General features: G+C 37.8%; 1 protein-coding gene across 1 annotated transcript; it reads left to right on the forward strand.

Moving 5' to 3' along the window:
- The first annotated feature begins 777 nt into the window (after positions 1 to 777).
- On the forward strand, positions 778 to 27,495 carry IFIH1 (interferon induced with helicase C domain 1). Its single transcript, NM_001193638.2, has 16 exons — positions 778 to 1,363; positions 3,633 to 3,789; positions 5,519 to 5,692; positions 12,153 to 12,230; positions 15,168 to 15,388; positions 16,220 to 16,427; positions 17,354 to 17,571; positions 19,086 to 19,202; positions 19,680 to 19,803; positions 19,892 to 20,119; positions 21,830 to 22,086; positions 23,474 to 23,623; positions 24,404 to 24,565; positions 25,029 to 25,219; positions 26,374 to 26,467; positions 26,566 to 27,495. Exons 1-16 carry the CDS (start codon positions 920 to 922, stop codon positions 26,746 to 26,748), a joined length of 3,006 nt encoding a protein of 1,001 aa, NP_001180567.2. The 5' UTR covers positions 778 to 919; the 3' UTR covers positions 26,749 to 27,495.
- The last annotated feature ends 96 nt before the right edge of the window (positions 27,496 to 27,591 follow it).

Genomic DNA, 27,591 nt, shown 5'->3' on the forward strand with positions numbered 1-27,591 from the left:
CAGTGACCTCAGTCTCCCACTGCTGCATAAGGAGCTGGGAGTGATCTTCAGATTTATTATTATTTTTTTAATTTGAATCAGATCTATATAGCAAAGATTACCAAAGTCCCGAATACTATCCATTTGTTATGGAGAAGAAAAACAATGAAGAAAGATGTCACCTGCACAAAGATATCTAAAGCCTACGGTTTTGCCAGGTTAGAGCCACTAGCAGAGCTTGAATCGCAGCTTAAGTTCAAGTTGGGTACCGGTTCATGGGCAGAATGTTACTGCTGGTAAAGCTGCCTGTGTGGGCAGCCTGACGTGTTCTGCTGTGCTAGGCTCACCGTGCCCGTGGAAACCCATCAGGATCAGGCCCCAGCATTTTAGGCCCCGAAGGACTGAGAGGCAGGACAGAATCAGTACATGGGTTTTGTAAAGTGAAGCGTGACATAAAGGCATACGGAGGTACAACAGGGGCTGTATTCTGAGAAGGACGTGTCCTGCAGCCGGACGCTGATCTTTCCCTTCGAGCAGAGCCGCCTTTCCCTCCCCCCGGTGTGCCCATGGGAACCGCTCGTATAGAGATCATGGATGCGCTGCGAGCAGCCCTGCGAACGCACGCTCTGGAAAGTGAATGGTACACGTCAGTTTTGTTTTCAAACTCAGAGTCCTCGTTGCAACTTTCCAATTATTTGGAATCGGGCATATTGGCATTTCCCCGTGCCCTGCCCTGCCCTCCAGGGGCTGGGCGCGGCTGCCGTTACGCAGCAAACAGCAAGCGAAACCGAAAGCCGCAGCGGGATTCATGTTAAGTGCCCGGAACGGCGGCAGCCTGAGAACCGCTGACGCCGTGCCGGCGACTCCGGCTCCTTCGGCCGCCACTGCAGCTCCCGCTCCCGGCAGCAGCAGAGCCGGCCCGGGCGCCGCCAGCGCAGCGATGTCGGAGGAGTGCCGAGACGAGCGCTTCCTCTACATGATCTCCTGCTTCAGGCCGCGGCTGAAGCGCTGCATCCGGGTGCAGCCGGTGCTGGACTGGCTGCCCTCGCTGAGCGCAGAGGAGAAGGACAAGGTGCGGGCGGCCGCGCTGCAGCGCGGCGAGGTGGAGGGGGCCGAGGAGCTGCTATGCGCCGTGGAACGTGGCCGCCGCGACCCCGGATGGTTCACTGAATTCCTGCTGGCGCTGAAGAAAGGCGGCTGTGACCTGGCCGCTTGCTACGTGAACCCCAGCCAGTTGCCCTCGCCCCAGGAGGAGGACGACCACGATCTCTGTGTGCACTTGGTGCAGCTGCTGCACGGCACGCTGGTGGATAACATGCAGACCAGACAGGTGGCCGAGAAGTGTCTGGAGCTGGGCATCTTCCAGGAGGAGGACCTGGTTGGGGTAGGTGAGCTGTACTGGCAGCCCAACAGAGCTCTGCCTCTCCCAGGGGCTGTTGCGTGGAGAGAAAGCTGTAGCAATAGATGGGCTTGCAAGTGCAGAAACGAATGGGCATAACCCAGCTTTGTGAAAAAGCTCCAAGTAAGCCAGTGAAGGCTGTTTTCAGTGGGCCAGCAATAAGGATGCCAGCTAACAACCAGGATATGACAATGCCATGGGTTAAAAAAGACCAGTGTGTAAGTGAAAGGAGTCTGGTCAGCTTTACTGTTGTTGTTTTGACACAGACCTTTGGCTTGGAACATCAGTGTGTTCTGGCCCCCAGATGTGTCCTGCCAAGTCCCAGAGAATACCTGAATTAAAACAAGACCTACCCTCACCTTTATTTCCTGCCCTAGGTTCACTAAGGAATATCATTCCCGATAGTAAACTGTGAAGCTGGGCAGAAATACCAGTTTGACAAGAAAGAGCAAATGTTAACTTTGATGAAAGCATATACCAGTGTTGGCTCCATTTGTCTGGGAATGGCTTTCCTGAACTACTGTGAAACATCCTTGAAACCAAAAACAGTGGATTCCCCCCGAACAGTGTCTGAAATGAAAATATGTAGTATTTGCTATAACACTAAGGCAAAACTTGATAAAGTAATGGTTGAACTATGTGGTATTTCCACTGTGAGCTTTGTGTAACCTTTTAAAGTAGTTTAGTGCTCCATCTCAGTTAAATGAGAGTCACGTGTTTAATTTCATCTGGTTGATGACCATCAGGAAGCAGCAAAGGCCAGCTGTAGCACAAGGGATGGGGAGCCAAGCATGCTAACAGAGCAGGCAGAGACAGAAGTCTTTTAGGAAGCTACTGGATCCATTCCTTAATGAATGCATATGTTCCCTGATCATCTTTATGCTGCTTTTGTTTCTACTTAAGTCTCCTCCATTACCCTTCACAACCCTGCCGGTTTCAACACTGATGGGGCAGAGGATTTCGTAATGACATCCCCCAGCAGCGCTGCTGCTTTCTGTTTACTTTTCCCCGCTCCCAGTTCCCACACCCTTCAGTCTAATTCAGGAGGTTTTCACACTGGTCAGCCAAATTTAAGTTAGCTGTTACACCTGCCCATTCTCTTGCATATCAGGATAGATGACTGTTGAACCTTAAGGACGTTCTTCTGGAAGTCTGAACACCTGTCCCAGGCAGCTCTGCTTTTGGAGCAGCACTTTTCTTTCCCATGTTATAATGTGTCTGATTCTGTGTCACAACCTTGGAATGCTTTTCTATGGTTTATTGTAGAGTAATAGTCACTTTTAACAAGCTACTCTATTATTATATTGTATTATTATGTTCTGTCTTTACAGTACAGTATTTGAGAAGGGACAATTTCCATTTTATTTATGAAGTCATGTTAGAGATGAGGTCTGAGTTCTGGTAGGCTGTATTGCATCATTTCTCCTTAATCCAAGATGGCTAATCCCTAAACCAGTGCGAACACCAATTATCATGTCGAAATAAAAAATATACAACAGCTGTTATTATAACAATTTCAAGCATTACCAGTCTCTCAAACTAAATTTCAGATTACTTGTTTTAATAGGTCTGCTCCAAAAGTAATGACTCCTATTTTATTATTGCGTCCCTCAATGTCAGAGGTGTATGTCGGTGGTACAGCAGTAGAGGGCGAACCTTCCCACCAGTATTCCATTACGTGTTGTTGCTGTGGTGGACGTGATGGATGTGTTGCATGTGATGGACGTGGAGGAGCAGTCTGACAAAATGGCATCTGATGTGGAAGTGTGGATGAAGCAAAGGCGTTCCATTAAATTCCTCCATGCAGAAAAAATGGCACCCACTGACATTTATCGATGCTTGCTGAAAGTTTATGGAGAGCAAACAGTGTATGTGAGCACACTGAGGCGGTGGGAGGTGCATTTCTGCAGTGGTAACAGTGCCATGAAAGTCAAGCTGGTTTTTGGCTGGCCATGCACAGCTGTCACCTCTGCTGGAGCAGATTTTGATGAGCGCAGCATGCAGGTTCTTGTTCAGCACTGGTGAAAATGCAGAGGTAAAGGAAATAACTATGCTGAAACACAGCATTTTGTAGCCAAGAATTTGCTATATCAAGCAGTGTTATTGTGCTCTTTGTATCTGTTGTAGTTTTTGTGGAAATAAATATAAGGCATTACTTTCAGATCAACCTATGTACGTATAGTGTTTATACTAACTTCTCTGAACTATTACAAAATTCTGTCCTAGGGTTTGTTTGTTGGTTTATTTTCACCAGATTGAGACTGTTATTGAGAGTCGTGGGAACAGAGACGGTGCAAGGGAGCTGTTGAGCAGAATAGTGCAGAAGAAGGACTGGTTCTCTCAGTTTTTGGTTGCTCTGCGAGAAACCCAACATGAAAGCCTTGCAGATGACTTAAGTGGAAATACAGGAGGTAATCATCTTTTTTCCAAATTAAATTCTTTAATGGCTAACTCAAGAGATTCTTAAACACAAAAAAGTCCATATTAGGGATATTATAACAATACGACCAAAGTTAAACTGAATCCTTACCTTTTGTAGCCTATTGGTTCTGAATGTGTATTTTTGTAATAATCATAAATAGTCAGATGATTATTTTGAACAAATAACCCTTTTCTTGATTTCTCCTTCAACATATGAATTAGTTTTTCCTTTGTAGCATGGTTTACAAAGTTTTGGTTACTTCTTTATATCCCTGTACAGTAATTATGATGTTGAAAAATTATCCCCTAGATGCTAAAATATGGGGAAAAAATAAGTAGTCCCCCAATTTCCCTTTTTAAACTTCACTCAGCATATGCTTTATAAAATCATTGAGACTAAAGTTTTTAACAGATTTCACATTTAACAGTTTTAGCCTTCTTGCTTCAGGAGCTCACCAAAATTTCTGTGGTTGTAATTGCTGCATGTGGGACTATGTTTTAAGATGTTTCTTCTAACTGAGGACAGGAATCAGCCTCTGCCAGACACAGATAGGAAGCTGCTGTGTTCAGTCATGCAGTTCAAAGGTGTTCGAAAATTCTAGTAAGCAGAACAAAGTCAACCAAGTTAGAGACTCAGAAGGTGCTTCTGGATGAAAGTCAAATGCAGTAATTACAAAAATTATACTTTTATTTTCAATAATTTTCAAACTTTACATTTCTGAATTTTCAGTGTCGTGCAGATTTTCTAGTGTAAAAGTTAAGATTAATTCCGTTGCTTGATGCAATACTAAATGAATGCATTTATTCCAGAGTTTCTCAGTAATCTTGGGCAATGCAGGTTTTAAAAGAAATTGTATAGATTAATACATAACTTATAAATTGTGTTGAACTTACCAGTCAGTAAGTAATATTCTATGTAAACAGTCCTGTACACTTGTAGATGTGTAAAGTGTATCATTGTTGAAGCATCTACTGATAGAAGGTCAAAGAAGGTAAACATTAAAGATAGGCTCATTTGCTGTTTTGGAAGGAGAACCATGTTCATACAGTTTAGCATTTCTGGTTGAATGCCAATGATTGGTTAAGGTAAAATAGGTTACTATTAGCAGATATCTGCATGCAGAAATTGAGAACTTTATTTAAAAAAAAATAAAAAATGGAATAGAATCAATCTAATAATTTCTTTAATTTCTAATTACAAAGTAATTGAGTTTAAGTCTGGAAAACAGAACTTCTGCAGTTTTTACAAAAAACATTTACAGTATATTGAACTGCATTTTTTGCCTTTGGGGTATGCCTACTCTTAAATATCTTTAATGACAATTGAACAATGGAGAAGACAAAGAAAAATGTTTTCTGTATTTGGAATGGGACACAGAAATGGTAGATGGAAGACATTTTGGGAAACCTCTCAGGTTTTCTGTTATATGGGGAAGTTCTGAAGTCCTGTTCCAAGATACATCCATTTATGAGTTTATAGAACTGATGGAATTGAAAAGGGCTAGTCCACAATTCAATTTTCCAATTCTTCATAGTGACCACAAATATTAGAGATTTATGACCAAAAACTTTATTAATAAACGTTTATAAAAACATGAAAATTCCAAACTGGTATCTTTGCCAAGACCGTATGTCATGCCATTGTGTATTTTCTCTGCTCCGCACTAAAAGATATACTTTTTTTTAATACAGCCATGGAATTTCATTTTTACTTTCTAGGAACAGAGGATAAAGACTATGAGTTGAAGAACAACACAGGCAAAAAAACAGAAGCTGCAAGCCAACCAGTATATGTAACGGAGGATTTGAAACAGCAAGAAAATTTGGATGACAGTTTTGTCAGAGAGAGCAGTGTATTGGAAACATCTGTTGGAAAGAACTCTGTAATTTCAGGTATGTCCACCAATTGGTATTTTGTTCTGGTAGTAGTTAAATTTTACTGGAAGTAACTTAAAGAATGTTCCCAGTTCGTTAGCTCTCATCTTGCTCAAAAAAACAGGAACATACGCTACTGTCAAAGGGAATGAATGGAAAAATCAAATCTTGATTCCTTGGAAGCAGTAATTTCCATTTCTTCCTATCAGTTATCATCAGTACTAATTTTGGAGGACAGATCTTTAAATTTGCTCACTGCAGTTCAACGGAGTTGCTCTAGAACAAAAACACGGCCGTACTTGAACTAATTAATCTGAAAGGTATGAAAAAATCTTTACCTACTGTAACTAGACTGAGCTAGTTCAGAAATCATTTTGCTAGCATGGTACAGACTGGCTTAGGAGGGCGTGCCAAGAAATTGTCGTGGCCTGTTGTTCATATGGATCCACTTATAAAAATGTGCCTAGGGAGTTGATTATAAGCAGTAGCAACAACCAGCAGCAATTTCCAGATATAACTGGGAGCTGATGATTCAAACATATGTTGCGTGATTAAGGAACCATTCATATCTGTTACAAGTTCAGATGCAGCTCAAACAATAGTTAAAACTGAGATAAATCCTGCCTGAAATGATTTTAGTGGGCTTAATCAGCCAAAGGAGTAAGACAGCTAAGGCTGCTCTTTTTTTTTCCTCTTCTTTTTTTTTCATCAAACATGAGAACATCAAGAAAAATTTGGCTCTGAAAGCTGCAGTCTTTCAGTGAGTAACAGTAGTAGTTTATTTTTTGTTTAGTGTGCTCTTAACAGCATATCACTATGATTTATAACAAGTAGTGGATTATTAACTGCAGCAGAAATATCAGCTTGTTTTTCCTGTATTAGAACATACTTTGGCATTATAAAGTAGAGGTGTCAAATGTTTATTAATGATTTAGAGTGGATTCAACTGAGTATCGAATCTTAATCTTACTCAGTTAGGTGCTTTCAGGGCAAGGCCTAGGATTTTAATTGTAGCTTTGCTGAAGATAGATTTTCATAGAAACATAGAACGGCTTGGGTTGGAAGGGACCTTAAAGATCACATAGTTCCAACACCCCTGTTGTGGGCAGGGTTTCCACCCCCCTTTAGATTCGGTTACCCAGAATCCCATGCATGACACTTGTGAGGTAGCTAGAGCAATTAGCTGTTAAGTAGCCTCCCACAAGCTAATTCTAGACTGAAAACTATGGTTTCTTCAATGAATTGTAATGAAGTTAAATAGGCAGAGTACATCTTTACTAGCAATTTGTGAAGTTGAACAGATCTGTTCAGTGAAACAGTGGGTGCTAAAGATGTGTGTACAGTGGCAGTTTGATTGATTTCACTCTGGTGTGGGCTGCATGTCTGCAAGTGGTTAGAATGCATCTCATTTGGTTCCAACTGAGGGGAGTTTTTCTAGCAATCCAAACCAGCTAATGTGAACCAAAGTCATATAAGTAGGACAATTGACAGATTCATTTTTAATTTACACTACTGTTCTGATCTAGTCACTTAGATGCAAGGTAAGAAGGGCTGTTAGGAGACAGCATTGTGTGAAGATGGCTGTAGAGGAACTTGTGTTAATGTTCAGCTATTTTGAAGTGCACTACACTTCAATCTCTATGCACCAGTACACATAAACAGAAGCGTAGTCAAGTCTTTTTATTTTTCATTTACAACCTTTCTCATAATCTCATAAGACTATATCTGGACCAGGCAGATGAAAATACAGCTGGAACTCTGATCGTTTCTCCATATAGACTAGGAGCCCACCTACTTTACAATTTGATGTTGTCAGTTGTTTTGCATTATGCTCCCAGCAATCTTCCCTGTATTGAGATAGGACAAATTTCTACAGGAAGAAGCTTTTTCAAATCACTTTATTTTATTACAATTTGCACTATATCTAAAGCTTCCCCTAACCCTTTTATGGCAGTAGATTAGGCAGAGGGAGTCAAGGAGAGGTATGAGAGTACTAAGATTATAAAGAAAATGTAGAAATAGGTAATTTAGAAAGATAACTGCATGTACAAAAGCTCAGATAAGAAATTTCATGCACAAAATACAGTGCAAAAGCAGTTAAATTTGCAAGGTTTGAAGGTGAAACAAATAGATTAAGGTTTCTGTTACCAGTATAAGGAACTCTAAAGAATTAACAGCTCTATATTTCAAGACTTGTTTCATAAAATGAAGTTGACTGGAACAAGTCACAGTCACGAGTGGTGTTCCCCAGGAGTCAGTGCTGGGGCCTGTCCTGTTTAATATCTTTATTGATGACCTGGATGAGGGCATTGAGTGCACCCTCATTAAGTTTGCAAATGACACCAAGCTGGCTGGAAGTGTCGATCTGCCTGAGGGTAGCGAGGCCTTACAGAAGGATCTGGATAGGCTGGATAGCTGGGCTGAAGCCAATGGGATGGGATTCAGCAAGACCAAATGCCAGGTCCTGCACTTTGGCCACTACAGGCTTGAGGCAGAGTGGCTGGAAGACTGTGTAGAGGAAATGGACCTGGGAGTGTTGACTGACGCTAGGCTGAACATGAGCCAGCAGTGTGCCCAGGTGGCCAAGAAGGCCAACAGCATCTTGGCTTGTATCAGAAATAGTTTGGCCAGCAGGAACAGGGAAGTAATTGTCCCCCTGTACTCAGCACTGGTGAGGCTGCACTTCAAGTGCTGTGTCCAGTTTTGGGCCCCTCACTGTAAGAAAGACATCGAGGTCCTGGAGTGTGTCCAAAGGAGGGCAGCAAAGCTGGTGAGGGGTCTGGAGCACAGGCATTATGAGGAGCAGCTGAAGGAGCTGGGATTGTTCAGTCTAGAGAAGAGGAGGCTCAGGGGAGACCTTATTGCTCTCTATATAACTACCTGAAGGGAGGTTGTAGTGAGCTGGGAGTCAGCCTCTTCTCTCGTGTGACTAGTGATAGGACTAGCGGGAATGGCTTCAAGCTGCGCCAGGGAAGATTCAGGCTGGACATTAGGAAATACTACTTCTCTGAAAGGGTGGTCAGGCACTGGAATGGGCTGCCCAGAGAGGTGGTGGAGTCACAGACACTGGTGGCATTCAAAGAGCGTTTGGATGTTGTGTTGAGGAACATGGTTTAGCGAGAACCATTGGTGATGGGCGAATGGTTGGACTGGATGATCCTGTGGGTCTTTTCCAACCTTAGCGATTCTGTGATTATATGAAGTAAATTCTGTGAAAGTCAAGAAAATTCTATGAAAATCTGATTTGTAGTAACCTTGGAGTTACTATAAGGTGGTACCACTTGATTGATTTTTAAGCAGCAGTTTCAGTAATGTCTTACAAAGTGCTCCCTTTAATGCTTTAGAACGGAAAAACTGCTCATTAATTTGAAAGTGTGACCAATTTTACTAAGCTGTTTATATCTTCGTACATCACTGCTGTTTTTCAGTCTTTGAAACTTATTCTAAGACATAAGGTAGCACGGGACAGGTAAGAAAGACGTTCTAAAAAAAAATAATGTTGCATAGATCTATGTTCTTCATTGCATTCAGTTGTCTCTATACTTTGTTAATGCAGAGTAACTGAAAATCTTTCTGTGGATTACACTGTATTATAGTTTATAAGCAGCATTGTAAGGGAAAACTGGTGAAAATGTTGAATGCAGCAGTTAGAATATCACCCTTTTATTTTTATGGTTTTGAAAGGGACTACTATTTCCTTTTAAAATAATTCAAGAGAATTGTCACAACTGAAAAAGGAGAACACTATGCTAGTGCAATTGCATAATGTTCTCTCACCTTTCTTTTGGAAAATGAGTATTCTACATTCCTCTTTACCACCAATATTTCATGTTGAGAGATGATTTTGTAATGCATCCTGCAGATCGTAACTGTGCAATGAATACTCTTTGAATATGTATTCTCTGTTGCACGTACATCTTTCATTAGGTCTTGTTAGAGGGGAGACCACATGGATTAGATAAATATAATTTTAGTTCTATCTTCTCTTTTCTAACTGAATGAATTCCTGAAAAGTTGAGACACAACACTGCCATTTTCAGCACTGGAATTCCTGTTAATGCTGCTCAGTAGCTTGTCAGGTCTAGAAACATGCATTATGATTGATAATATTTTTCTTCTATTTTCAGGACAGTGCATTCTTTCAAGATGACATTAAATGCATACTGTTACATAATAGGGAATATTTACTTAAATCATGCTCCTGCTGTGAATATATTTTTAAGTGCCTTTCCCTCAATTGCAGTGATTTCTGGGAAACTAGCTTTTTTTATTTAGGCGCTTAAGGTCTTTAATACTTCTGCCCATCCTATGGATGATGATGGTTCATAACTATTTTATATACCTATCTATTCATATAAATAAATAAATAAATAAATTTGCATATCAATGATAAGAAGGTTAAGGAGGATGTGGACCCACTCTGGAAGGAAACTGGAGACTTGGTCAGAAGGGATACGGAGAAAGCTGAGTTACTCAGCTGAGGTGCTTTACCACAGTTTTCACTGGCAAGGACTCTAGCCACACTGCCCAAGTTGCAGAAAGCAATGGCAAGCAGATGGAGAAAGTAGATTTGCTTGCTGTAAGTGAAGATCAAGTTTGAGACCATCTAAAGAACCCAAAGGTGCACAAGTTCACAGGGCCCAACGAGATCCATCCACAGGTTTGAGAGAACTGTCACATGAAGTTGCCAAGCCACCGTCCATCATATTTGAGGGGTCATGGCAGTCTGGTGAAGTTCCCATTAATTGGAAAGGGGGAAACATAACCCCCATTTTCAAGAAAGGAAAAAAAGAAGATCCAAGGAACTGAAGGCCAGTCAAGTCTCACAGATGTGCTTGGCAAGATCATGGAGTAGATCCTCCTGAAGGCCCTACTAAGGCACTTGGAAAATAAAGACAAGGTGATTGGTGGTAACCAACATGGCTTCACCAAGGGCAAGTCATGCCTGGCAAACTTGGTGGCCTTTTATGATGGAATTAGAGCATCGGTGGATAAAGGAAGAGCAACTGACCTCATCTACCTGGACTTGTGCTGAGTGTTTGACACTGTCTCACAAGACATCCTGGTCACCAAATTGGAGAAAAATGGATTTGATGGATGCACCACTCACTGGATGAGGATGGATGGATGGTCACACTCCGAGAGTTGCGGTCAATGGCTCCATGTCCAAGTGGAGACCAGTAACAAGGGGCGTTTCTAAGGGATCAGTGTTGGGACCGGTGTTATTTAACATCTTTGTAGGTGACATGAACAGTGAGATCGAGTGCCCCCTCAGCAAGTTTGCAGACAACACCAAGCAGAGTGGCACATTTGACACACTACAGGGAAGGGATGCCATCTAGAGGGACCTGTACAGGCTTGAGAGGTGGGCCCATGCCAACATCATGAAATTCAACAAGGCCAGGTGCAAGGCCCTGCATCTGGGTCAGGGCGATCTCAAGCACAGATACAGGTTGGGTGGAGAATGGCTGGAGAGCAGCTGTGAGGAGAAGTATTTCCTTCAGGAGTGTCGGTTGATGAAAGATTCAACATGAGCCAGCAATGTGTGTGCTTGCAGCACAGAATGCCAACCGTGGCCGAATGTAGTTTGCTGGTATTACTGCTTTATTTCTTAAGCACATTATGAGCTGAGTTTCACAGTGCTGCAGGTAAGCTGACAAACAGTGCAGGATGGGTCTGTCTGCAGAAGATTTTTCTAGTAGAACTGTGTATCTCTTCAGATGTTAAAATGACTGAGTTTTCAAAAATCCGTGTGAATTGCCCTTGTGGCTTAAAAAAATTCTGTGCAATATATCGATTGCCCAGCAGAGGGAGAGCTAAACATTAGAATATCAACAGAAAACTTGCTGTATTTCTCTGGCAGCGTCCAAGTTTTCTGTGAAGTTTAAAAGGATTTTTGTCTCTGCTTTTGGAGGATATAACAATAATCCCTCTGCTTTTCTTTACTTTGGAGCTATGATTCGTGCTTTTTATGTTATTTGAAGAAAAATCTGTTTGTAAAAAAAGCAAGAAAATTTAAAAAAAAAGATCACAGTCCTCATTTTGATTTTCTTCTAGTACAGATACAACATGTGCAGCATAAATAGAGTAAGAGAATGTTTGGCTTCAGTTTGCCAGCAGCACTGCATGTCCTACTGTCTGACACATTATTCTTTCTTTTTTCACTCTTCACCCTCTTCTGAAAAGGAACGTAGGACTATAGGTGATCGTGCAGGTGGTCATGTACTTTACTTTCATGCAAGGAAAAAGCAAATGCTGAACACACTTAATCATGAGCCTTTCTTCTGCTGTGTTTTTGATTTTTATCTTTCACTCCATCTTTTCTTCAGTAAGAAAGGAAATTAGACCTCAGCCATCCCTTCCAGACATTTGTCTAGCCTATTTTGATAAGTAAGGGAGAGAGCAAATTACACACTTTGGATATTTATATTTGTATAGCAAATATAGCACAGCACATTTGTTTCTGTTTTTCACTTAGAATCAGTTGCTGTAGGAGATGCAAGTGTCAGTAACTCGAACGAAAACCTGGGACAGAGCAGCACGACCAGTGATTCAGGTATGTTTCTTTTCTGTTGTTCAGTGATTGCAAAATAAGCTCTGAAGCACCGGAGCTCTGTGAATGGGCTAAAACAAAAATTGATGGAAAACTTTTAGTATGAACTCCAGCAACAAACTTAAGGTGCCAAACTTCTTATTTTATTGGAAAACAGATACCAGTTTAATGGGTCTGAACTTAACTTCTGTCCAAAGACTTAATTACTGGGATCCTCTGAATACGTCTTGAGATGTTGTCATCATACAAATGGTCAGTGATGCAGAATGGAAATACATAGGCTAGAAGGAACTTCCAGAACTTATCTAGTGTGGTTGTCGGTACAGATACTACTGCATATATATGCTTCTTTTGTTCTAACAGAGAACCAAAATTGTGCCCAGCTCCTGCATGGGGCAGTAAAAGAAAATAAATAGGACAGGCTTTAGAGGCATCTAAAGGTGAGGAGAAGCATTTTCTAGGAACCCGCAAGAACCATAATGAACCTTTGGACCTAAACAATTTAGTAGAACTATTTGTAAAAGCAACCTAATCAATGCACCTCAGGCAGAATGCGCTTACAGCTGGCCACCATTATGAACAGTCAGTTTTTGCCTACACAGAATTCAAGAATTGGTTGTCTTTTACAGTCTAGCATTTACAAAGTTTGTTCTGAGTCAGTGTCTTGTACAAGGATTAAGAAAAATCTGAGTACCTGACAAGCAAACTCTGACTAAAAAAACTAGTACTAGGCCAATAAGGTCAATGTAATTGTTATATATCTTATGCCTGCAAAGTGTGTACTTAAAAATAGTTTAAAATAGTTTCAATCTTTTTTAATATTAAAAGTCATGTATCTTACAAGTACACAGAAAATTCAAAATATGTCAAATCTAAATTGCTACCCTAGAGATAAGGTTTTAGTCCATATGTTGCTAACTCTAAGGAATATAATTTGCATTTTTGTGTCAGCTGAGGTGAGTCAGTGCTCATGTCGGACTTTTTCCTCACTGTGTCACAAGATTTTTTTTGCACTTACTGTTTTCTGTTTGTTCTGCTTACGCTTGGGTTTAAAAAAATAGTTTTAAAAAAACACATAGGCTTTTTATTGTAGCCTTGTAAACTCATTTAGAAAAAGTATGAGAAAATTAGCAAAGGAGGTAAAGGTGGAATTTGTGGTATTTATGGGATTTTATCATTTGAAATTTTGCCATGAGGCTTTGTATTAATAGAGACATTTATGCAGAATGTTAATGCACTGATGGGACTTAGATTTTAAAGCAAATAATCATGTGGTTTTAGTTGCAGTGCAAGTATCATTTTACATTCAAGAAAAATGTTGGAATTAGGACAATAGAAGAAAAATTATGATGTTTCTTTTAGGCTAGAGCAGCAGTTTATATGAGCCTGTATGAAGGCAGACATCTTCCCTAAAGTTATACTGTGCATCATTAAAATTCTTTGATGGAGTCATATCCTCTGAAAAGATTTTTGTATTAACCTTTATCTTAACAGGGGCTGAGGAAAGTAGGAGGCAGATAAGTTAAATATTTTTTAGACATAGACAGTTAGTTGAGGATGTTAGGATACTGAAATTTAACTAAACAGATGGGTGATAAAGTGCTAGTTTCAATATGATTAAACAATTGGATTTAGTCAAGCGGAAAGCAAACAATGTTCTTCCTCAAAAGAGAGTAGTAGAAGTCAGATAAGTGACAGCCAGTAATCTCTGATGTAAATTTCCCTGTGTTCCAGGTAGTACTGCACTCACACTAAAAGGCAAAACAAGCAAAAAACACTTAGGAATGGTATTCAGGTGTTTCCATCAGCAATATTTTATCAATATTTTATCAAGCTTCATTACTTCTTGTTAGTTTAATTTTATTGAATGGTATAAGAGGTACTAGAAAAACACTTCTTTTGTATATGATGTATCAGTGGTAATAAAAGCTCCATGATTCTTCATTTAGTATCATCAGGAAGTAAAGCTGCAGGGTTTTTTCCTCATTTTTAGTCTAGTAGAATTTGTGCCTCTTCTTCACTGAGGATGGTGCACGTTCAAGCTAATTTAAACATATCTGTAGAAAGGCAATATGCCCAAGACTACACTGAAATAAATGCTTCTCATATTCATATATATGATTTCTGACTTCCTAAAAGTATATAAGCTCAGAGACCTGACACAGTTTTCTCAACGCCTGAAATTATGTGGCAGCCCTTTTAACCTTTGGATGTTGTTTGTTTTACCTGTGAACAATGAATCTGGACTCTCTGCCACTACATTTTGTGTTTTGATGGAAGGTTTTGCCTTTGGGTGGTAAACATATGTGGCCTTTTATTGATCAGCTCAGACTGCATTTTGTATGAGTGAGTCTGGAGGCAGGGCAATCTACCATGAATAGGCGGTCGTGTTCTGCAGTTAGCTCTATCTTGTATGGCCTATTGAATTTTCATATCTATTTGATCTTTATACTTTATGACTCTCTTCATCAATTTTTAAGTAGTCCCTATATCTTCTTTCTAAGGCTCCATCTTTTTTTTTCTTCCTCTGGGAAATATTTAGAAAGCTAGTTCACTTGCAGCCAACTAAATAAGAGCATCACATAAGATTGCCTATATTACAAATACTGTAGCTCTGAGCACAACTTTCTGTTTGTTTGTTTGTTTTCAGTGTACTGAATTGTATCACTTGAATTCATGCATGATAGAAGACATATTAATGTACATGAGTGAAGATGTACAGTGGCTTATTCCACCTGCCATGATAGATAGGTGAATGTAAGCAGTTCTGATCTGGAGTTGCACAGGTCCACAGAACAGTATTTCTTATGCTAATATGCCACATTTCTCTTTATTCAAAAGATGCATCTCACAGTAAATTAACATTTTTTACATTTGTCACCTGTTTGTTGTTCTGATAAATGCCTCCTGTCTGATATTTAAATTTCTTTGTACCCTTAGGTGAAGATGAAGCAGAGGGCAGAGCTTCACCTGAGCCAGATCTCACCCTGAGAGATTACCAGATGGAAGTTGCAAAACCAGCACTGAATGGGGAGAATATTATAATATGTCTCCCTACAGGCAGTGGCAAAACCAGAGTGGCTGTTTACATTACCAAAGATCACTTGGATAAGAAGAGAAAAGCATCAGAGCAAGGAAAAGTTATAGTACTTGTTAATAAGGTATGTTGGTCTCTTAAAAATAGAATAGTATTTTTCATGCCTCATGCACTGTTAGTAAGAAACTTCTAAAGTGAATGTAAATACATTTCCCAACTTCTGCAGAGAGTCTAGTGTAGTTTCCAGTTTCAGTGCCCTAGACTGTCATCTCCATTATATGGGTGCAAACATGAATTATTTTAATTTACTGCTGTGCAAGTGGGAATTTACCTGTGTCTTAATAACTACATTATTGATAAAAATTATTATACATTCTTAGGATTAATTAAAATAACATTTAAAAATGTACTTTTCACATTCTGTGTTTGGATTTAGTAATGAAGGCCATCTAAGGAGTTACACTAGTTAAGAAATATCTTGTCAGATTTTCTGATAATTACGGTAATGTTTGCAGCTAAATTCAGAGTGTATAATCTGAACTAAACTTCTCTTATTATAATATTGAAGTATATAAATGCATTTAAGAAGTTCTTTGAAAGATTAAAAGATATATATATCCTCCTATGAGAATAGAATTGACAGTATGTGATAAGCTCAGCTGAAGAGCTGGAGCATGCATAGTTTGTTCTTTCTAAGACACAGCTAAACTAAAGTTCTTGGGTCAAAAAGTTTCCATAGGAACAGTTGCAGGGGAGGGCTTGGTTTTTGGTTTTTAGTGCTTACTTTTTCTCTTTTTTTAATATCCTACCCTGTAGTGAATAAGGAGGTGTTTACTTTTTTTAAAAAAAGGATATTTCACACAGAGTATACTCACCTAACATCTGTGGCAAATAAGATGTATTTTTAGTTCTATGTATATTCTGATTTAAATTCTTTGGAAACGGCTTTTCTCAGGTACCGTTAGTGGAACAGCATTTACGAAAGGAGTTTAATCCATTCCTGAAACGCTGGTATCAAGTTATTGGCTTAAGTGGTGATTCTGAGCTGAAAATCTCGTTTCCTGAAGTTGTCAAAAGATATGATGTCATCATCTGTACAGCACAGATCCTGGAGAATTCACTGCTAAATGCAACTGAAGAAGATGAAAGTGTCCGCTTGTCAGGCAAGTTTTTTTATTCTGACATTTTTACAGAAGGGCTGAAAGTATGACTGTGCTGGAAAACTACAGATTAAAGGTGTGCCAGATTCAGTAATTAATGTTTTTTTCAGTACTGTACAAATGCAAGCTATACTCTGAGAGTCAAAAACAGACCTTAGATAATGTGCATGCAGGTTTTTCAAGCCAAATTAGACTTTTGCAGTTACTTGTACTTCCCATTTTATATAGCTCAAGTACAACATCATGCAGATAAGCTCTACTGATTGCTGTTGCTGAGCTTAGTAGAACATTGAATTATATCACACAGGGGGCCATAAATGGATTTAGAAAAAATTACCAGAAACATGTATGTAGTAAGCAGTTTGAGAAATAAATGACACATGAGAAAGAGGCCAATCTGTTATAAAAGTTGCATTCTTTAAAATCTTACCATTTCGCTAACATGCAGAGGTAGGATTAATTCTAACTACATTCAGGCAGCTATAATGTCTTCTACAACTGTTGAAGGAAGTTGAAAGCACAAGATATAGGGTGAGTTGAGTGAAATTATTTGCTCAAAGGATTAAAGTGGCAGATACGACTGGGAGATCAGAAAGGATATGTTATTAACTGCTAATGATTGAACAAAACATTGCATTGCATATCTGTTTGAAATTCTTGTGCCACTAGATTGGTTTTGCATAAATGCTTTCTACATTACATAAAATGTAAAACTACTTGGTACATCAAGAGTGCAGAAAAGATTCCAAAGTTCATTGAATATATAGTTTCCATCCACTCCTTACTCAAATATTTCAAATATTGTAATGCAGTTAGTACTCAAACAAATAAACAGTCTTTTCAACGTTGTCCTTATCTGTAAGAAGATTTATTCGAACAATTCTACATTTGAAAGAAAATTATTTTTTGTTTTGTTTCTTTTTTCCCAGATTTTTCACTCATCATTATTGATGAGTGCCATCACACTCAAAAGGAAGGTGTTTACAACAATATCATGCGACGTTACTTAAAAGAAAAGATCAAGAACAGAAAGCAGGCAAAAGAGAACAAACCTTTGATTCCACAGCCGCAGATTCTGGGACTTACAGCCTCACCTGGAGTTGGAGGTGCAAGATCCAACTCAAAAGCTGAAGAACATATTCTGAAAGTAAACTGCCCTTTCGTTTTCAAATCACCAAAGAACTGTTGTTTTGATAAAGTAAAACTTTATAGTATTGGGCTCCAAATATATAATCTGAAATTTTTTTGTGTATGTGTACGTGGGAATTCGGCTTAGTGTCATTCAGCAAATTGTCCCACTACAAGTTAATGGAAATCACTATACAAATAAAGGCTACTTACGTAAATTGAGAAGTAAAAAGATTGGCACATTTGAAAAAAAAATTCTGGAGATTCAAGGCAAGAAATACACAAAACAGATTTTTTTTTTTAAGTTAATAAATTTTTTTTTGCCATTGCTGGATTAAAGTTTATTGCATATTTTAAGTCACAGTAGGGAGGTCACAGTATTTTACAAGTGTATTTCCAAAGCAACTAAGCTCTGCTTGTATGTGGATCCAGGAAAGTAAAAAACAAAGCTGGCTACTAAAAACAAACTAAAACAAGGTACCTGTGAGATGAAGGTAGCAAGCAAATTTGCTTATTTTCAACAGTTAGGAGTTTCTGTTTGAGAGGAGAGTAGTGTGTAGTTGCAGGAACACATGACTGGAGATAACTAGTTAGATTCTGTGCCTAAAACAGCTGTGATTCTGGAAGAAACTATTTTACTTGAAAATCAATGGATTTAAATTAGTGATACAAAAGTAGAATTTAGCACAGTGCTTCTTCAGTGAAGATTCCTGTGACTAGTAAATTGCACAAAAACAAAATGTGAAACTGAATAGGTGAGACCTGCAAAAAGCTGTTATGCTCTATTGAAATACATGTAATTATGAGCTATATTGAGACAAAAACTTTCAAGCCAGGAGAAAAGGGGAAAAAAAAAGATTATCTGTGAAATCTTAATGATAAGATGCTGGCTTTTCTGTGTAAAGAAATGTAATCTGAATTTGCAAGTTCAAATAGATACTTACTGTTCCAAACACTGTAACGTTTACCTGCCAGACAACAACTCATGGAAAAAAAAAAAAAAGAGCATTCACTTAAATGTGCATTTGTCTTCTCAGGAGAGAACAAATACTGAAAAGTCCATTTTGGTTGTATCTTTAGTGTAGAAATTTTCTCCAAGTTCCGAGAGAGATCATTTGAAATTATTTTCTACATATATGTCAAAATTGTATGTCAAGAATAACAATGTGACATTTCTTTTATTCTATTTCATTATTCTTTTTATTTATTTGTTTTGTAGTGTAACATATTTTCTTCTGAAGTATTGATGATATATTTTCCTTTTCAAATTACCTGCTTTGCACCCTCATCTGCAAAGATGTTTTGCAAAGATTTTTGCAAAGAAATTTGCAAAGAAAGAATTACTTCTGGCCTAAAAAGTAAAAGCAACTTGCTTTGTATTCTCAAATTCTCTTCAAAGAATTTGCCTTTTGCATAAGAAGAAAATGCAGAAAATTATGGAAAAAAAACAATGTGTAATTGAGAAGGTATGTTCCATTAACACATTTTTCATGTTAATTAAGTCAAACAAAAATATGCATTATTTTCTCACAGATCTGTGCCAATCTTGATGCATGCAGAATCATGACTGTTAAAGAGCATGCATCCCAACTGAAGAATCAGGTGAAGGAACCATTTAAGAAGACTGTGATTGCAGATGACAAAAGAAGGGTATGTTTTATCAAACAAATCAGTGTTGAAATTACATTTCCCTTTGAAAGGATGGTATCAAAATCTTCTTGCTAATAATGTTTTGCTGTAGATCTATTGTGGCCCACAGTGCTATTTGAATATATGGGGTTGGTTTTTTTTGTTTGTTTGTTTGTTTTTTAATGTGTTTCCTTCATTTGAATGGAGGAGTATTAGTAAAGTGAAACAGAAACTAAAGTTTTACATATTTGATTCTATAGTTCAGAAGATCAAAAGACCTTGACATTACTCGTACTAAAAATATAATATTCACAGCGAAATTTTTATGTTTTGAACTGTTGTTTTTGATGATTGTAAATGCACTTAGCAACCTTACTTGACTTTGAATTTAATATTTTAGGTTTAAAATTTTTTTTAATTTGGTGTCAGCCAGAATAGCTAGGTTAAATGTTTCTTCTTGCCAGGAAATACTTACTTTAGTAATCCATTTCTTTGTAGGATCCATTTAGAGAAAGAATTATTGAGATCATGCAAGATATTCAAAAATATTGCCAGCTCTATCCAAAATCTGAGTTTGGATCTCAGCCATATGAACAGTGGGTGATTAGGGAAGAGAGAAGAGGTAAGTGCATAGGGAAAGCACCTTGGCTTTGAGTTTATCTGTAGTTTTTGGATTTTTTAAATTTTTTTTATGTTTTCTTAACTTTTAGCTGCAAAAGAAGAAAAACGCAAGGAACGTGTCTGTGCAGAACACTTGAAGAAATATAATGATGCTCTGCAAATTAATGATACCATTCGAATGGTTGATGCATACAATCACCTAAATAACTTTTATAAGGAGCTAAAAAGGAGGAAGACAGCGGAGAGTGATGATGATGAAGAACCATTAGTATCAAAACAGGATGAAACAGATGAATTTTTAATGCGTTTATTTCATGGTAAGCTAGAAATACATGCTAATTTTAAATATTAGAAATTGATTTGCATGTGCTCATTGATTATTACTTCATAGATTGCTCTGTTGTTTATTGTGAAGGTATGTGGATGTCTCAATTCATAAAGTAGGAGGTACATTGAACATCACAGTGTGATTTTACACAGTCTGATAGTGATAGGATAAGGGGGAATGGTTTTAAGCTAAAAGAAGGGAGATTTAGGTTAGATTTTAGAAATAAATTTTTTACTCAGAGAGTACTGTCACAGATTGCCCAGAGAAACTGTGGATTCACCAATCTGCAGGCATTCAAGGTCAGGTTGGAGGGGGTCTGGGCAGCCTGATCTAGTGGGATCACAGCAGTGGCATGATTGTTAAGGGCCCTTCCAGTCCAAACCATTCTATGATCATGTCCAAACACGCAGTAGAAGTTCTTCAGTTTTGGCCTAAGGACATTTCCTTTATGCTCATTCTAAGTAAAAATTGTTCTCTCCTTTTTTCCAATGAAATGTCCCTGAAGATGTTCTTACAGGTAGATAGAATATATATTCCATTATATACTCTTGAGGGACAAAAATTTGAGCAGATGGAACAAAAGTAAGGTTCGGTGCCTTTTTTTTGTTTGTTTTAACAACCCTCTCTAACAACATTTCACTACATACTAGGAGATTGGAGTATTGATCATGAGGAAGTTCCACGTAGCGCTGTTACTGAGACAATTAAACTGAAGGCTAAATTGCAGAGGCCAAAAGTAGTTGCCATTTTTTCAATCATTCACATTGGAATGGGATTTTATGCAGTCCTTTGCGCAATAATCTTTCCAGCCTCTTTTTTCTCTTACTGCCTTTACAGTGATAAGGAGATAGGTTGGCTTCTGGGTGGTGCAAAAGAAAATGGATTTTACTGCAGCATGAGTACCATTTCACTGGACAAGGTGGATTAGTCACACAAAAGCCTGCAGAGGATGGTGAATTCAAAGTGGTTGTAGTGTCAACACAAGCCTTCTCCTTTTTCCGTCTTTAAGTGCTATTGTTGTGTGTATATGGTCATTTGACCATGACGTAAGTTCTTAAATATTAAAATTTTTAAATTTAAAAAAGAAAGTGTGATAAATCCTCCCTGATCATGGGAAATAGTACTTGTGTAAGAGAGTCATTCACCAAGCCTTTCACTGTACATACTGAAATGTCTGTAAGAGCTTCAGTAGAGAAAAGAATGTGGCAATCCTGGTACGTATAACACTGCAGGTTTCCAGTGAGGTTTCCTGCTTTTGTGAGTTTCCCAGGGACATATTATGTCTAAATGTATATGGGAATTATCAGCACTGATGACTGTGCATATTAATCTGTTTTTCCAAGTAGGACTTTTCCAGTTATTTTTAAACTTTAACAAATATGGTAAGCTGTGATTTAACTCTTCAGTAGAGTGCATTTAACTCTGCACTAGTCTTGGTATGAAGCCAGTTTTTCTTTTGCTTATTCTCAACATGAGGTGTAGGCAAAGTGTATGTTAAAAGTTAATGGTAATTTATTTTGATTGATCATTGTGGGTTTTCTTCATGAACATGAAAAAATGAACACGCCACAGTTCTTTGAATTGAATCTGAATTTGTCGTGCTGGGAGAGTTATATAGAAAGCTGCTCTCGGTGAATTTTTCTAGAGCTTTTATTTTACTTGGTTACCTTTTCTTAATTCACATCTACTGTTTCTAAAGCAAAAAAGAAACAACTGAAAGAGTTGGCTAGAAAACCAGAATATGACAATGAGAAGCTAATGAAGCTCCGGAATACTTTAATGGAAGAGTTCACAAAGACTGAAGAACCTAGAGGGATTATTTTCACGAAGACTCGACAAAGTGCCTTAGCTTTATACCACTGGATTATGGATAATCCAAAATTTGAAGAAGTGGGAATCAAAGCTCATTTTCTTATTGGTGCTGGACACAATAGTGAAACTAAACCTATGACTCAGGTACAGAAATATGCACTTTGGTGTTAAAATCTCACACATATTTTGAGAAAACATTCTGTTTTAGAACTAGTACAGAGGACTGCAGTTTGGAGCCCAGAGTTCTGCTTTCTCATCTGCCAGCATCTTACAGTTAGAGGCTGTAGCTTAGATGAATAACAATATTTTGATTTTATTTCTACTAAAAACAAGTTTTTTTGGTGCTTGGATTCTGTGACAGTAGGAGTAAAAGGCAGTAGTTTCCTAGAGGAGTATGTAGTCAGTAGGGTCACAAGTTGCAGTGAGTCGTATGAAGAAAAAAAGTGAAGAAAATATCAGTAGAAAAAGTATGATAGTTAAGTAGTTTGATTTACAGTTTAGTGGCTGAAATGAAAAATTAAGTGAACTACAATGTTAATGATAACTGTCTTTTTCTGATATCATCATTTAATCAGTTTGTACAAATTTATATCTGCTCTTCACTCTGACAGTCAGTGAAAAAAAATTTGCCAAAATTCACAATGAAAATTTAACAGTTGGTCCATCTCATACCATTGTGTTAATTTCACATGTCTTTCTGATAATTAACATTTTCAAAATTAAGCACCTCGGTGTGCTAGGACTTTTCCTGTGTTTTACACCCCATAAAATTGCTACTTCAGCATTTAAGCAAAAAGGATTTTGCTTTCAGATTAAGAACAAACAAACAAAAAAACAACCATGAATTGTTAACTCAAAAATAAGCTTGTTTTCTGTGAAAATTTGTTCTTTAATCACTAGACCACATTACATAAATCCAATAGCCTCTAGATTTTGAAACTGACTATATTACAAGTAGGAGGCTTGTATTCCTCTGCTCAAGCTTATTTGAAATGTTCAGCTAATTCAGAAGTTTGTGTTTTGGATGCTTTATGAGCATCATCACTATGCTTTTTCTTGCTGTGGAGAGCAACAAAATGCAGTTATGGGAAATTTTAAGTATTTTGGAACTTGACTTGAAACTACTGAAGACTGTACCTTAAGATGAAATTACTATAATGGTAAATATCCAGAACCTCTTAGTAACTACTTAAGAAACTTTGTAAATATAGAAGAAAGAACTATATTATCAAAACTCATAGCATCTCTGAATTGGAATCATCAACTACAACATTCCCAGCTCAGTTGCCTTTAAAAGATTGGTTTCTTCTCCCTCTTCTCTCACAAGTGGCACTGAACTCATATCATATTCAAAAGAAACTCCTCATTTGTGATCTTGAAAGATGTTTAAACACAGTTTTTGAAGTCACTGATGTTTGCACTCTGAAATGATTGAGCTAAAATTCTTTAATCCTCTTTATTACAAGAAACTAATGTCAGACACTAATACTGAAAGTTAATATATTGATGAATTTCTTATTATTATTTACAGAATGAGCAAAGGGAAGTCATTGATAAATTCCGAGGTGGAAGTATAAATTTACTTATTGCTACTACTGTAGCTGAGGAAGGCCTAGACATCAAAGAGTGTAACATTGTTATTCGCTATGGTCTGGTCACCAATGAAATTGCTATGGTGCAGGTAGGAGTTTACTGCATACCTAACTTATTTTTAAAAGTGCTTTTTTTGTTTGGAATACACAAATGATGAATCAAATACCTACGTCTGTATGTAATATAAAATTTGCCTCCATGTGGAACAGTGTAAAGTTCATTTAAAGCTCTACACAACTAGTACGCTGTCTTATGCCTGGTGTAGAAAAGATAAGAGGACATGACCAGCGGCCTGGCTGAAACTAACTTTCTGTCTTTGTGTAATGTGGAGAAGATGGACTTTTAAGTTTAGGTGCATTTCCAGCCTATGATCAATAGTACATTCATTGCTTTAATAACCACTGGACAATACATCCACATGGCTACAACTCTCCAATTCATATAATAAATGAAATGTATAAATATAACTACATCTGTACTACCAACAGCTACAAAGGGATAATTGCATATCATAATATCAGTTTGTGTATGTTCTTATTTAATTTGTAAATGTGTTTGAGATATTTATATACATGTTTATTTTTTTTGGTGACAGAATATGGTGTCTGCTTTGCAAAATGTTGTGCTAATGACAAATCTCCTGAATGCTATTTTACAGGTACCTTTAATGATAATAGAGAAACAGTATGTGGTATTGACTGATTCTTTATCTGGCTAAGTGGAAGAAAAAAGATGCTCTGTGGAGTCATTACATAAAGGACTGCAATAAGACTGTCATACTTGTCTATTGTTCCAAAATAGGAACAAGCGTTGTTTGATGTTGCAGGGAATGTTGTGTTTTTTATACTGTGTTCTTTGCAAATTGTAGGCCCGGGGTCGAGCTCGAGCTGATGAGAGCACTTATGCACTTGTGGCTTCAAGTGGCTCAGGAGCTGTTGAACGTGAAGATGTAAATATTTTCCGTGAAAATATGATGTATAAGGCCATTCGACGTGTCCAAGAGATGCCGCCAGAAGAGTATTTAAATAAGGTATCCACTGTAGCTCTGCACTTCCCCACTGAAGAAGGCTGATGGCTTTCTAGGGAATTCCTTTGTAAGGAATACTTTCTACTATTAAGGGAAGAAAAATTTAAATTATACTGGCTGCTACATATGCCTTTGAATAGTTTTGCCAATATTGGTTTCTGGGCCTTCAGAAAAGTCTGCTTTTCTGTTGGTAAAAGGAGAAAGTTGGGAAAATTGACTAAAAGTGCTGTCAGTAAATTCAGTGAAGTAACTGAAAGAGAAAATGAATTACTATTTCATGGTGTCTTTTTTTTCTTTTGAAGACATATCTTATTAGACAACTTATTTTTTGTTGAATATATCATTTTCAATTAAGTTTTCAGAATACATTTTACCTGTAAGGATCTGGAATTTATGCAAATAAATGTTTAGATTTGTAAGGCTGCTACAATTGTTCCACTAGAATGTTGTCATACTATGTTTCTAGATTCAGGACTTCCAGTTGCAAAGCATAGTGGAAAAACAAATGAAGGCAAAGAGAGATCAGCGTAAGACATATAAGAAAAACCCTTCACTAATAACATTCCTGTGCAAGAATTGCCACAAGTTGATATGTTCTGGAGAAGATATACAAGTTATTGAAAATATGCATCATGTCAGTGTGAAAAAAGATTTCCAGTAAGTGTTTATGAACTTGTTTGTCTCTTTCAGACAGAAACAGATTTTGTTTTCAGCAGGGTTGTGCAGGGCCTGTAATCCTTCAGGCCCTGGGAGGGGGAAAAAAAAACAGATTTTTCCAATATTGCCAAATCTTAATCTCAGTAATACCACTGACAGACTCCAGATAAAAGTCTGAGCCATGACCAGTTACTCATAAACAACATGTTGATCATGAACTGTGCATTGACAACTGTACATGTGGAGAATATTCATGCTGGTGACACACCTACTATGTGTCTCCTAGTGTTCTTGTTCTTTTATATCTCCATTGCAAGAGATTCCACGCTATCTAGTTTGTTAAACATTTACTTATGTTAAACAGTGCCAGGATGGCAAGAGGTGACTTTCTTTTCCCACTTAAAATGGAAATTAAGAAGCCAAGAAAATGTTTTAGTTCAACTTCAGTTTATCATAGTAATTTTATAATGGGCATTATACATTACAAATAAGTCATGCTTTTCTAATTATGTAGCAGATACTATCCTACAAAGTCACTGCCTTCCAAATTTGTTCTTGCATTGAGACATATCACTGATAGAATTTGTATAGACTTTTTGAAGAGTTAATGAGAAATTAGTGCTCATACGTTGAAAAAAAGTGAATTGTATATATGTGCATTGAATCTCCCCTGGCACAAAAAATGTGCCAGGGGAGATTCAGGTTGTACAGTAGGAAGTACTTCACTGAGAGAGTGGTCAGCCACTGGAACGGGCTGCCCAGTGAGGTGGTGGAGTCACCATCCCTGGGGGTGTTCAAGAAATATTTAGATGCTCTACAGAGGGACATGGTTCAGTGGGAAGTATTGGTGATATGTGGGAGGTTGGGCTGGATGATCTTAGAGGTCTTTTCCAATCTTGGTGATTCTATAATTCTGTGGTTCTATAAAATGCTACAAAAGGTGGCATGGAGTACATTTATATGTTACCATTGCTTAAAAGCATGTAATAGGACCTTCTGTTTTCATCGGTTCTGACTGTGCACAGCAGTCAGACAGTTTACTGCTTCTAGTTTCCATGTCTGACTTCAGTAATAGCTGTCACTGTGTGCTTAAGGCCATGCGCAGCTTTGAATGACCAGTGTATTCTGACTCATGTTTTCTGACTGCTTTTCAGACATCTTTACCATAAAAGAGAAAACAGGACATTGCAAGACAAGCATGCTGATTACCAGACAAACGTGGAAATTATATGTAAAGACTGTGGACAAGTGAGGAACAAATTCTTTTCATACCTTTATGTTGTTTGTGTCTGTCTTTGCGTATCTAATGATAGTGTGTCTGAAACATGCTTTCCTTATACTTGCAGGTTTGGGGAAATATGATGGTTTATCGAGGTCTTGACCTGCCTTGTCTAAAGATTAGAAATTTTGTGGTTGCTTTTGAAGACAAGAAAACAACAAAGGAAATTTTCAAGAAATGGGGAGAACTGCCCATCATATTTCCTGATTTTGATTATGCATCTCATTGTCCTTCAAGTGATGAAGATTAAGGACTCAGAATGAAAATCTTTCAGATCTTCTCTTGCTGCTGGTTAGAAGCTCCTGTGTCCTGTAGAGTTTTGTATTAGAGGCACTGCATCATAAACACTATGAAGGCTCCTGAATTCCTTAAAAAACTACCTTGAAGAGGAGAGGAGGCCCAAGGAAGGAGAGGGACAAAGTCACATGGTAGCTGTCTGCACTTCAATTTGTTATGATACTCCAGGACAAAGAACAAATGCATTGTAGTGGTGTGCCCCCATGGAACAAATTCCCTTCTCAGTACTGTCCAGTGTGGGTTGACAGCACTCAAATGTATGTTAGGTGATCTGTCTTCAAGCACAGAACATAAGACAGACTTTTTGAGACTTGCCATAGTGATTGTTTTCAGTTCTACTTTCTTCTACAACCTTTGTGAAGATAAAATGTTTTAAAAAAGAATCCATGTAAGGAGAACAAATTACTTGACTGTTATGTTTGAGTCATTGTTGCTTCTTCACTGTTTTCATGATTTAGTCTGTCACCTTATCTTTAGCTGTAAGCTTATATATTTTTATGGAATAAAATTAAGTTTTCTTTAGAAGACATTTCAAAAAATCAAGTTCTTAAATTTACTTGAAATTGATTATTTTAATGTCCATGAAGCACAATGTCAAGTGACTTTCTGTGTGTTAGTTTCATAGGATTTTTAAACTGCCTATGCAGTGAGGTGTGTATTTTTTTCCAATAAATGACTGTAATAGATAACATTTGCCAACTTTGATGCTGTCTGTTTTGTTGTAATTATTTTGACAGTAATAAGACTACAGTTTCACCCTAGAAATGTAAGGAATAATGTTATTCTGACTGTAAAA

This window comes from Gallus gallus, chromosome 7, assembly GCF_016699485.2.
Source record: "Gallus gallus isolate bGalGal1 chromosome 7, bGalGal1.mat.broiler.GRCg7b, whole genome shotgun sequence".
Taxonomy (NCBI): Eukaryota; Metazoa; Chordata; class Aves; order Galliformes; family Phasianidae; genus Gallus; species Gallus gallus.